This window comes from Coenobita brevimanus, chromosome 27 (assembly GCF_032717465.1).
Source record: "Coenobita brevimanus isolate Jiangsu-jjx chromosome 27, ASM3271746v2, whole genome shotgun sequence".
Taxonomy (NCBI): domain Eukaryota; kingdom Metazoa; phylum Arthropoda; class Malacostraca; order Decapoda; family Coenobitidae; genus Coenobita; species Coenobita brevimanus.
The window spans coordinates 22,209,452-22,222,534 of NC_136980.1; the positions used below are offsets into that span (position 1 = coordinate 22,209,452).

The 13,083-nt window shown below is 41.6% G+C and overlaps 1 protein-coding gene across 1 annotated transcript in view; it reads left to right on the forward strand.

Moving 5' to 3' along the window:
* LOC145394496 ((3R)-3-hydroxyacyl-CoA dehydrogenase-like) overlaps positions 1-13,083 on the forward strand; it is a 112,129-nt gene that overhangs the window by 53,183 nt on the left and 45,863 nt on the right. Inside the window, exons 3-5 of the mRNA XM_080268344.1 lie at positions 4,767-4,960; positions 5,104-5,288; positions 5,477-5,604. Of these exons, the coding sequence (XP_080124470.1) occupies positions 4,767-4,960; positions 5,104-5,288; positions 5,477-5,604 (507 nt within the window). The remainder of the gene's footprint in view (positions 1-4,766; positions 4,961-5,103; positions 5,289-5,476; positions 5,605-13,083) is intronic.

Here is a 13,083-nt window from a genome sequence, read left to right on the forward strand (position 1 = left end):
TCGTAGTTTTGAAACTGAGTTACGATTTTATTTTTAGCCATGCATGTGGTGTGAGAGCGGCAAACTGCGATTCCACTCCCCTATCCTAATCGGATCTGACAAGATGCTAGTCCACCCGACCATCCACTTTCATCCCCGTGGGAGAGCCTAGCCTCAGGGGACGGGCAAATTTCTCATTTAAGACTGAAAATTCGACCCTTACACTCCCTTTTCCAAGCATGGGCACAACGATAACGCAAAAAATAACTAGAACCTACCAGAAACATATTTATTATCAAAAAGGTGAAAAAATATTCATAACAATTTTTTTTCGAGCCAATATTAACATATGTATTGAAATTATTCGATATCATCATATCTAATATATGCACAACATTTCAGCACCATTCACATTGTTTTGGGGGATAAAAAAAAATTATAACAACACGTGCGATATTGCAGCACAGTAGCACCAAACGGCGGCGTATATCAGTTGCCGGTATTTCTGCAAATTTTGCGCTCCAGTGCAAGCCACAGAATGGGTCTAGGGAGGTGGGATTTGCACTGTTAGGTGCGTCTGAACATCCACTTCAATATGGCAAGGAAAAAACATTGAATTTTTTAAACTTCAAAAAATGGCCTTGGCGTCGGCCCAGGGCGCATGTAAAATTCAAGACCCACGACCACAGAGCGATTAAAGAATATATATATATATATATATATATATATATATATATATATATATATATATATATATATATATATATATATATTGCCAGACGCCTCAATCCCGTTTGGGGTGGCCACAAACAAATCGCCTCCACGTGGCCCTGTCCCCCACCATTTCACTGCCCTGCTCCCAACTCACACCCCTCTCTCTCATATACCTCTCCACCCCATCCCTCCATCTCATCCTCGGCCTCCCCCTCCCTCTTCCCCCCTCCACCTCACTCACATACACTCTCTTCGTCAGTCTCTCACCCTCCATCCTCTCCACATGGCCAAACCACCTCGCTATGTTCCTCATAACGCTTCCTATCACATCCACATCCATACCACAACGCTTCTTTATATCCTCATTCACCAGCCTGTCTCTCCAAGTGACTCCACAGGCTCCTCTTAAATAACTCATTTCCACTGCTCTCACTCTTGACTTGTGTCCTTCCAACAACGTCCAAACTTCACTTCCATACGTTAGAGTTGGTATCACAATACTGTCATATAGTAACTTTTTCACTTGCATCCTCACTTCCCTGTTTCTATCACTGCTTTCAAAGAACCAGCAACCCTTCTTCCTGCTGTACCCTTTCAAGCACTTCACCCTCCAAACCTCCATCCTTACTCATCACACTACCCAAGTACTTAAACGTACTCACATTTTCCAATTCCTCACCATCCAACCTCGCTGTACAGTCACTGACTTCACCTTTCTCAAAGACCATCACCTTACTCTTCCCTACATTCACCTTTAGGCTCCGTTTCTTACACACTCTCTCAAACTCATCCACCAAGCCTTGCAGCTCCCATTCGTCTTCACTCAACAACACAGTATCATCTGCAAACAACAGTACAGGAGTTTCCAAACACTATCCTCTCTCACCAGGGTCACTCCAACATCCACTACCCTACCTTGTACCTCTTTTATTACCCCATCCATGTACAGATTGAACAACCATGGAGACATGACACATCCCTGTTTCAACCCAGCTTTCAAAGAGAAAAATTCACTTAGTTCACCATCGACATGCACTGCAGCCTTAGCACCATCATACATACTCTTCACAGCATTCAACAACTTCCCATCTACTCCATATATTCTTAATACTTTCCACAATCCTTGTCTATCCACCCTGTTATATGCTTTCTCGAAATCCATGAAAGCTGCATACAACTTCTTTCCCTTCTCTAGAAACTTTTCCACTTAAGATCTAAGAATGAATATCTGATCTACACAATCTCTTCCCTTCCTAAAGCCTCCCTGTTCTTATCCAACTAATTCCTCTGTTCTTTCTCTAACTCTGTCAATAAGTATCCTACCATACACTTTTCCTATTATACTAAGAAGACAAATGCCCCTATGATTACCACACACTTCTTTTTCCTCTTTTCCTTTGCACAAGGGAATAATTATACCTGACTTCCAATCCTCCGGGACTCTACCTTCCTCCCAGGCTAATCTGCACATCTTCCACGTACATTCTACCACTACCTCTCCCCCATGCTTCAGCATTTCACCACACACTCCATCAATTCCTGGGGTTTTCCCCAATTTAACTTTCTTCAATGCTTCCACAACTTCTATCCTACTGATTTCTTCCTGTCTTCTCACCTCCCTCCTTCTCCCAGCCATTCCCCAGCCACTTATACTCGCATTACTTCCATCCTGTATGTTCAGCAATTCCTTAAAGTGTTCTCTCCATCTGCTCAATTTTTCTCCCCTCTCAACTAGTAATTTACCATTTTTATCTTTCACTCCCCTGCTAACCTCACTTCCACCCTGTCTTACTCTCTTCACCTCTTTCCAGAACATTTTCTTACAGTCCCTCCACTTTACACTCAAATTCCTTCCAAATTCCTCATCCACTCTCTTCTTACTCTCTCTTACTAATCTTTTCACCTCTTTCTTTCTACATATAACTCTCTCATCCGTCTCTCAACTTCTTCCACGCCCCTATTTCTCATCCATTCATTGTATGCTTTCTTCTTTTGTGTCACAGTCTGTCTCACCTCTTCAGTCCACCACGCTGTTCCTTGCACCCCCCTCCATCTTCTCTTCCTCCCACACACCACATCACATGCTGCACATATTTCTTTTGTAAATATCCTGCACACACCTTCCACGTCCCCCATCTGCTCCAATTCATATTTGCCCAATCGTTCCTCCACTTCTCTCTTATACTCTGCCTTTTTCTCATCGTCTTGTAACCTTTCCACTCTCCTTGCAACTACTCCTTCCTCTCGTCTTTCCCTTCTTCTATTTCTCCATCGTACTTGGATCCTAATTCTAGCCACCACCAAGTAGTGGTCAGAAAGTCCACTCCCCCAACCTCTATAAACTCTTGCATCCATTACACATCTTCGCATCCTTTCATCCACACACACATAATCAATCATTGCCTTCCTTTCATTCAGTTCACCACCCACCCTTCTCATCACTCGCCATGTATACCTGTGGATCATTTTATGCCTGAAGAGGGTATTGGCTATCATCAACCCCCTCCCAGCACAAATGTCCACTAACGCACTGCCATTCTCATCTATCTCAGCAGGCACACCCCACTCACCAACTATTCTATCCACCTTCACATTCCCTACTTTACCATTCATATCATCGATCAAAAACACTCTCTCATTCCTTCCAAACTTTTCCATGCACACTTTCACATTTGTCCAGAACTCTTCCCTCACTCTGCTAGCACGATCTTGCGTTGGCGCATACACACACACAATCGCCCACATTTGTATTCCAACTTTCAACTTTACCCACACAATCCTTGACCCAACTGATCCATACTGTCTTATGCTCTTCTTCCATCTTTTACTTACAACTATACATACTCCTTCCATTGCCCTCTCATTCTCACCAACTCCTGCACATATACCCCATCCATACTCCCATTCTCTTACACTTTCTCCTCTCCATTTTGTTTCAGTTATTCCACTTTCGCACCCTCAAGCACCTGGACAATCTCTCTCTCTTTCACCTCATCATTCGCTACTCTTACATTCCATGTAGCCATTACCAAGTCCTTTGTCCGGTCCTTGGTCGTCATCGTTTGGTCAGTCCTTGTCCGAGGCTTCTTGTTTGTTTTTTTAATTAGTTGTTTCCCGGGGAGGGACACTAACCCTCCGCCAACCCTTTTAGTCGCCTTTTACGACAAGCAGGGATACTGGGGGAGTATTCTTGAAAAAAAAACCCTACCCCCAGGGGGGTAATATATATATATATATATATATATATATATATATATATATATATATATATATATATATATAGGCTATACAGAGAGAGAGACAGAGAGTCTCTTGCAGGAGGCCACAGCGCTCAACACGTGTACTGAGGACTGGATGGGAAAACCAAATGTGAACGAAGAAACACAAGATTAACTGAAATGCATTTGTTTCATTTTCTTTTCATATGTTATATATTGCACGTGTTGCTTGGTGCAGTGAACCGGCTGATAATGTTTACTATGGTGATTCGACATTATTTTTAATAAATGAGTATTTTAAACCCATTAGCGCTGTTTCAATATGGGCTCGAGTGCTCAGAATAAGTGGATAATTCTCTCTCTCTCTTCCTGAATCAGAATATTAGAATTCCATTTCAGGAAAGCCATTCAGTTTCACAAGTCATGGAGCACGATCATTTCTTCTTTCATTGATACTGGCATGTCCACACCTCCACATGTAAAGTAGGATGGTACAGTTACTTACAACCCGAAGGAGAAGGTTGATATTTTGCCTCATGTAACTGACAGTAAGCAATCTATTGAAATGCTTATTGTGCCCCATTCTTCCAGTCCTTAGGTAAACCATTCAAATTTTGCGTTTAGGTCTGTCCAAGTGATATCCATTTAACTTATTTACAGGAATCAAAAGTCTGTATTATGTTTCTCACAATACAGATACCCTTTATTTTCTACTTTGACGTTCACAAAACATTTGTTTTAATTGCTATTTGCACCTGATAATCTTCTGGTAAGCGAGATTTTAGTGTTGTTTACAAAACATCTTGTAATATATCATAATAAAGAATATATGCATTATTCCCCCGTCCCTGGCAGGTGGGCAGCAGCACGTGGCTCTGGCCATGGACGTAAGAGACAGGAGGAGTATGGAGGACGCCCTGAAGTCAGCCCAGGACCAGTGTGGCGCCCCGGCCTCACTGCTAGTCAACTGTGCCGGTGTGCACGTCATCGCTCCCATCTTAGAGGCTGATGATGACACCTGGCATAAGATTATTGATGTCAACCTGACGGTCAGTTCCAAGAGTGTTAACCATTTTAGTGAATAAAAGTACATGACGTAAAAAGTAACAGAATATGGCAAAACTATAATGAAATTAATACTAATAAATGGGAAACAATGAATCTAATATAATTATTATCTTCGACTCCGCAGGGAATTTTCTTGGTAACCCAGGCATTCACAAGGTCACTGCTGGAAAATGGGAAAGATTCCAAGGGAGCAATAGTGAATATTGCAAGTATTACGGGGAAAACTGGCTTTAGCAGTTCGATTGGCTATAGTGCCAGTAAAGGAGGAGTTATTTCACTCACCAAGACGTGCGCTGCGGAACTGGCGAGGTAGCTAAACTATATAGCAATGCAGACAATGGACTGATCATGGTTTCCATGCACAGTATTTGCTTTAAAGCTTGTAATTTTTTTCCACACATATATATATATATATATATATATATATATATATATATATATATATATATATATATATATACTAAAGTGTAAGTTTCTGAAACTCCTTACCATTTCAGCAAAGCCATACGTGTAAACTGTGTGCTACCTGCACTGGTTGACACACCAATGGGAGCAAGAATAAGTAAAGAGATGCGAGAGCACTACAGGCGGCTCACACCATTGGGTAGATTTGGCCGCCCTGAAGGTGAGTGGAGGCAGTGAGTTGGTTGGTAGGACCATGTCGTGAGATGACTAGTGGCTGGATTTGTGAGGTGATAATACTTAATTAGCCGGTGTAGGTGTCTTACACCAGGAGGAAGGGTGGTTGGCAGGGCGAGGTGTCATTTTAGCCCCAGGCTTCACCAAGAGATATGTACAGATTCTTTTCCCCATAGCTCTGGTGTTACATTGACTAAATAATTTCACGTTAAACAGATGGACATAAAAATATTTGGAGAACTGCGATGCGCTTTCAAATATTTTATCTAACCAAAACTAAATGATATAAAGCGAATAAAGCCGAATGACTTAGAAATTTCTATGCAAATGTTCATGTTCTTTGACATCTGATATGAATACTGAATCAAATTAATAAAGGCAGGAAGTCCATGCAGAGAATTCACGTGAATGCAACGGGATTACTAGATTTACGGTAAAATTTAATGCAAACAAAATGTGGTACAGTACTTTTTTTTTTTTTCTGCCAAGACGAAGGAGTCTGATGCCACCAAGTCAGTTGTGAGGAATCCAACAAGTGTTTCCTGTGCATGACCCATATGACCTCTGCAAATCTTTTGCGCTTTATACAATATTAATATAAGCAGTGATAACACCGTCAATAAGACAGTACCTGTAAGCAAGGAACTACTACTACAAGAATAACAATGTCAGTTTTATTCTACGTGTTCTGCTATAAGTTTTTACAGTTCTTTCAATCGGTATGACATCTCATTTATTTCTGCTCTACAATCTGTTTATTTGATCACTGATGTCCTATGCCTCCTAGGCAATGACATTCACCCTATTTAACACCCACTACAGCACCTTGCAGACCATACAGAACAAAGTCCCAGGCATCATTACTGGCTGCACTAAAACCACCCCCACAGCTCACTTACTCTGAAACTGAAGTTCTTCATGTTAGAAAATATTTTGATATGAGATGCACATAGTTCTATGCAGCAGCCTACGCTAACACACAGTACCCATGCCATTATATAACAGAGCCATACAACACAGCCAGGCATATAAAACAATCACGCACAGACATTACCAGACTCTCTTCAGCAACATCCCACCTTCATACATTACGACACATGCAATGAAGACACACCAGCAAAATTAATTCCCAAGCAGGACGATACAACACCTTATTAAAAACAGTGTGTTACCCCCTCATCTCAGAATTCACCAAAAACGGTATCCTAAATTAGACCTGGTCGAGTAAAACTAGTTAGATTTACATTAGGACATCACCTAATCCTCTTCAATTACTAGCTTCGATTCAAGTTGGGGTGGAAATTAAGACTACGCATGGTTCGCTTCTGCAGTGGACCCACACAGTATAACACACATAATGGAGCACTGTACATCACATACCACACTAAGACGCAGACACAGCATCAACAGGGTAGAGAATCTATGACGAACCCAAAGGGGCAGTTGCTTACCTGTGGTTGACAAGTCTGCTTGACCAGGCAGACTGGGGTTATGCAGCAACAACAAAAACAACAAAGCATGAAATCTTATGTGTTAAGTCCTCCTGCAGAAGATTATGTCATGAGATTTAGTATAAGCAAAATGGAGTAACAGGTAAACTAGCAAATTCTGGGTCCTGGTAAGGCTTACTCCTGAATTACTGAGAAGACTGCAGCCAGGGGATAGATTAACAATGACATGGGATGATGTTCTATAATCAGTGGTGACAGGGGTAGTAAGAATGAGCCCTCAGACAGTGCAACACCCGCATCTTACAAATGGTCTAAGGAAGGCATATTTGACTTGGTCCAGTGACGTAAACCCTTGAGTTACTGATCTTAAAATCGAACTTCTTCATTCTTGCCTGACTCTGCCCTTTCACTAACACTGATCCGAACTGAATCGAAATTGTTTCAGTTGTTTTTATCTGTGACAAAGACTTTTCACATTAATCTTTAAATCAAATCTCTTCACACATGGTATACTCCTCAGTTCTTCCACTAACTTTGGTCCAAACTGTAATCTGATCTGTCTGAATCACTCGGTGGAACATTATACCTTGTCCTTTGGCCTTAACTGTTGACTGAATGCTCTTAAAACCGGATACTTTTTCCTTGGCTTACCTTCAACACTTCCACCAAATCTGATCCAAATTAGATAAAATGCGTTTGTTTATCTTGCCATCTGACCTTGACCTTTGGTCTTTGTGGTCTTTGCAATTGGCTGATTGTTCTCAAAATCCAATTTCTTCATCCCTGCCTTTCCTGTAACACTTGTAGAAAGTTTGGTAAACTCGACAAAAACTGCGTAAGTAGATCTTACTATGAGAAATATACCTTTGTTCTATTGTTATTTAAAAAAAGCTGTATCAGCCTACCGTTCCTCCAAGCATGATCCAAATCAGATATTTTTTTTCTTCTCACACAGATACACATGGGTAGAACCATGACAATCCCCAGTGACTTTGAGCTTTGAATGACTGTTCTAAAAAATTAATCCCTCCAATCTTGCCTAACTTCCAACCCTTCCAACATGTTTGTTCTAAATCAAACAAAATCTACTGAGGTTAACTTTGCCATGTGACCTTGACCGTTGACATGTTGGTCTAAAGGAATTGGTCTACCACTTGACTTATCATCAACCCTTCCACAGAGTTGTTTAAAATCAAATCTAAACCTAGTTACTGTATTTTCTTTACACAGATAAACACAGAGACAGATACACACACATATATACACACGTGTCACGAAAAGCATTGCATCCGCTGAACCATCGTCCCTGAAGATGTAAAAATCTCTAATGCCATGATCATATAAAATATAGTCATCCAGTCCTTTTCTGTTTCACAAGGATCATGGGGGTTCAGGTCTAGTGTTCACTCCCATCATGTAAGGCAAGGGTGGCCAGCGTCACTGGTCCCTCAGTGCCATCATGTATGCAATGAAACCCTACCACCTCTCAGATGGTAGTCCTTGTGAGCCCCATCGTATTGAAGCACATTAACGTACTAGACCACCACGCTTCCATTTCGCTATGTGGTTACCACACAAACTATTAAGTTTCGGGGGCATTATACATAAAACACTTACTTACTGTGCTCAGAGCGCCGTATCTGAATTATGGTGCCATTGTTTATTATTGTGATGTCGAGAAGCTGGAACTCTAGCATAGTTTCTCATAACCAGATATTTCTTTCCCACCCATCACCCTGTCCATAACTTCAGGCTTATCCTTTGGCAGCAGATGACGCAGTGTCTTCATTCAGTCAATTGCAGGCGCCATCAGAAACGACTTTTGGGGATAAGCAGTCATTTACAAAATGATGACAACACTATCAATTAGGCAGTGGCTTGGGCTTCCCTAGTAAAGAAATTTTTGCCTGAAATAGACTTGTCTCTCCTCATATCTTTCATAAAGAAATTCATTATTAATAAACATATTGCAACGAAATAAAGTGTACCAAGTAATCATGAGACCATTGCTGAGTTCCTATTCACAGTGTTAAAAGCACAAGAACTGCGGAAACACTAATAATAGAATGGGTATTGGCCATCATTTCTTGCTCTGTGTGTCGTGCATTATGTGGTGCCAGTACCACACGGAAAGGAAGATTTGCATGAAGTAGAAATAAATAGTATCGTAAGAGGTATTCATCACTGACTTCCAGAGGACGTAGTGGATCTACGTATCTCACTTCTTGCCTTCTGCCTGGTTGACCATACAAATAAACTGCCTGACGCCCTAATCCCGTAAAGGGTGGCTGCAGACAAAAAGCCTTCAAGTCGCTCTGTTACCCGCCATTTGAGTGCCCTCCCCACAACTTGCTCCCCCCTCCCTCATACACCTGTCAACTCCATCCCTCCACCTCATCCTCGGTCTTCCTCTCCCTCTCCCTCCCTCCACTTCACCCACATACACCCTGATAGTCAGTCTTTCATTCTCCATTCTCTCCACACGTCACTAACTCAATTTTCTGCACTGAAACAGGACTTGGGGTATATTTTTACTCCTAATTCCACTCGAATGGTTGATAATTTGGTGGTGTTATTCATCCCATCATGGTATGGCAGTTTATTTCTGTAACACTTAACAATTTCTCTTCAGATAGCTGTCATGTGTTGTGCCAGACACACCTCTGTAAATTTTAACTGCTTCACATAGATAAGAAAGCAATCAAAGGAAGATGAATAACCTAACCATTCTGGAATGGCAAACATTGGAACTGCGCATGAAATAGTTCTAGGTATCCTCTGTCTCATCAATTCAACAATCCCCCTATGACAGAATACAGAGGTGGCTATGATATACTGACTGGTATTACCAGTTTATGACATGGCCAATGTGCGCTGAAATACTAATATGCATGTCATGGGACAGCAGCCTTCAACCCTCTCACTTCTTTGCATTTTTGCACATATTGGTTCATAGAAGTACTGCTGCACAAGAACTGCAACTGATATATCTTCCTTGCTTGAAGTAACTGTCGCGAAGATATATAGGTATCTTTTATACAGCCAAAATGGGACCAGCCTTTGCTCTTCCTTTTTAGGTATAACATGTCTACCATAGCTTCTTAATACATAACAGAAACCTTTATGAAGGAATGATATATGGTAGGCATGTAACTAAAATTAAAAAAGAAGGCTATTGATATAATCAAAACGAAAAGAGGCAGTGCCAATGATCATTCAAACGATGACAATACAAGTCATGTATTTGTCCTCACCTAAGCCAAAGCTTCGACTATCAGTGTTGCCAAATTAGCAGTTTTCCCGCTAGATCTGGAGGTTTTATTTGAAATCTAGCGGGTAAAATATTGATTTAGCGACTAGCGGGAAATCTATTGGGATTGCATACTCGTCTGACGGTTTTCTAGAGGGATGGAAAGGATATACAGTATTTGTCATGCATTTTCACAAAGCCAATAAAATTAATCAGTCTGCTTCCCACTCGTAAATATGTAAGGTATGTATGTTTCACTGCTGCTCGTGTTCAGGTCACGTCCATTGCGTACATTCACGTCAAATATCCTGTCAGTTCATTGACCGTTAGCGAGTCGGTTACCGCCGTAACAGCCCGCAGGCCCGGGCCGGCCTGGCCGGCCCCCGGGCGAGTCAGTTTACTCTGCAGCTTTGATCGTGTTGGATGTACTGTTGATTTCAGTATTCCTAAAACACATCTTCATTTATCGAAATCTGGAAATCACATATAGGATATTCTCTTTTCATACGCATTGATGATTAAGAACAACAAGAGATAAGTACTTCGCATGTTTATTTTTTTGTTCTTACTAATGAAATACAATGTTGTATAGCCAGATCTCGATACTAACTAATGTGTTCAAGGAATAATGAAGGTAATAGTACTTTTAATTCACTTTTCTTGCTGAAGTTTGGTTAATTGTGTCACGAAAATGCCTAAGCCGCAGTACCATCAGAAATTCCGTAAGGAATGGCTGAAAGACTCTCAGTTAAAGGAGTGGTTAACAGAACATAAGACAGGGCAAGGTGAAAGTGTACCCAAGTGCAAGTTCTGTCATTGTTTACTGGCCCCAAAACTTTGTGATTTAATGGCCCATGCGAATACCAAAAAACACAGAGGAAATGCACCAGCCTTTTCAAATGCTAGACAACCTTCAATTCCATACCAACCTCTTAGAAGAATGACTGAATCGCAAATAGCTGAAGGACTAACGTGACCAAATCGCAAATAGCTGAAGGGCAAACGTGACCAGAGTCCCACTTTTAGGCGGGACAGTCCCTCTTTTTGGACGTCCGTCCCGCATTTTTAATTGTGACTAGAATGTTCCACTTTTTGAGCAAATGATCTTAATTGTCACGCATTTAGAAACTTACTATTGCATTAGATATAACATGACCTTTTATGAAATTAGAATGAATTAGAAAAATTATGCATAATCCTAACCAAATGAAATACCGAATTATTAAAATAAAATCTGTAATACTCACTAGCTGGTAACTTTGGTCGACCCATTCACTGTACCCTACGGTATGTTTGGAGTTCGTAGGAGACGTTAGTGTTTGATTAGCAGCCTCAGTTTGAGGTGTAGTGCAGCAGCGGTCGCTGTCACATTAGTCAATATCTATCTATCTATCTATACCTATCTATCTATATCTATCTGTCTATCTACCTATCTATCTATCTATCTATCTATAGACACACACACACGCACACGCACACACACTCGCGCTCGCGCGTCCCGCTTTTAGCTCCAATAAATCTGGTCACCTTATGAAGGACGAATGGCTATGTTTGTAGCTGCAATACGGCAGTTGCTACATGTGATCACTTGAACAATTTGTGCAAAGGTTGCTTCACAGACAGCAAGATAGCATCCATGGAGTAGACTGTAGCACCAGTCGAGCAGGGCAGTACTCCCGAGGTGGATGGAAAGCTGATGACAGGGAGTGCTGGAGCTCCCGTTTCATCAGCCCTCAGGACTAGTTCCTGACCATCCCCCTTTGCTGAACTTTTTCAGTGTCTTAGTTACACAGAGAGTAGGCCAGCATGCTCTCCAGTACAAATTTCTCTAACTATCTACACCAAACTACATGCACAGTACACGCTACACTTCCTATTCAAAATTTAACAAATGGCATCTCTTTACCAAGCCTCGGAGTCCCCAGTGGGGGGGACCATAAATGCCCCCACCATCCGCCCCTTTCCCGGTGATGACTCGAGATGCCTGGAACTACTGTCTGACTCTCTTCTTCATTTCTGCAACATTCGCGGCCTTTCCTCTAACTTTCGCTCTGTTGAGCACCACCTCTCCTCCTCTAAATCTCACCTGCTTTTTCTAACGGAGACTCAGCTGTCTGAGGCAACTGACAGCAAACCCTTTTCTGTATCCTCCTACTTTCTCTATACTCATTTCAAAGCCAAAGGTGGCTGTTGTGTATATATATGCAACGACTTATCTTGCTCTCGTGTTCCTGAACTCGATTCTTCTGAATTCTCTACGCTCTGGCTTCGGCTTTCCTGTCATTCTCTGACTAAATATATCTGTGCTGTTTACTTATCCCCTAATTCTACTGACTATCAAAAATTCTTCGACTATCTTACTTCTACAATGGAACACATTCTATCCATTTCTCCTTTCTCTGAAATCTCCATTCTTGGAGATTTCAATGTTCACCACCACCTTTGGCTCTCCTCTCCTTTCACGGATCCACCTGGTGAACAAGCCTACATCTTTTCTATCCTTAATGACCTAGAGCAGCTTGTACAGCACCCTACCCGTATCCCTGACTGCCTTGGAGAGAGCTCCAACATACTTGACCTCTTCCTCACAACTAATCCTTCTGCTTACTCTGTTAATCTTTTCTTTCCGTTGGGCTCCTCTGATCACAACCTTATTACCTTAACCTGTCCTATCACTCCGGTACGGCCTGTGGACCCTCCAGGGAAACGTCGTCTGTGGCATTTTGGAGGCGCAGACTGGGAGGCCCTCAGGCAGTACTTCTTT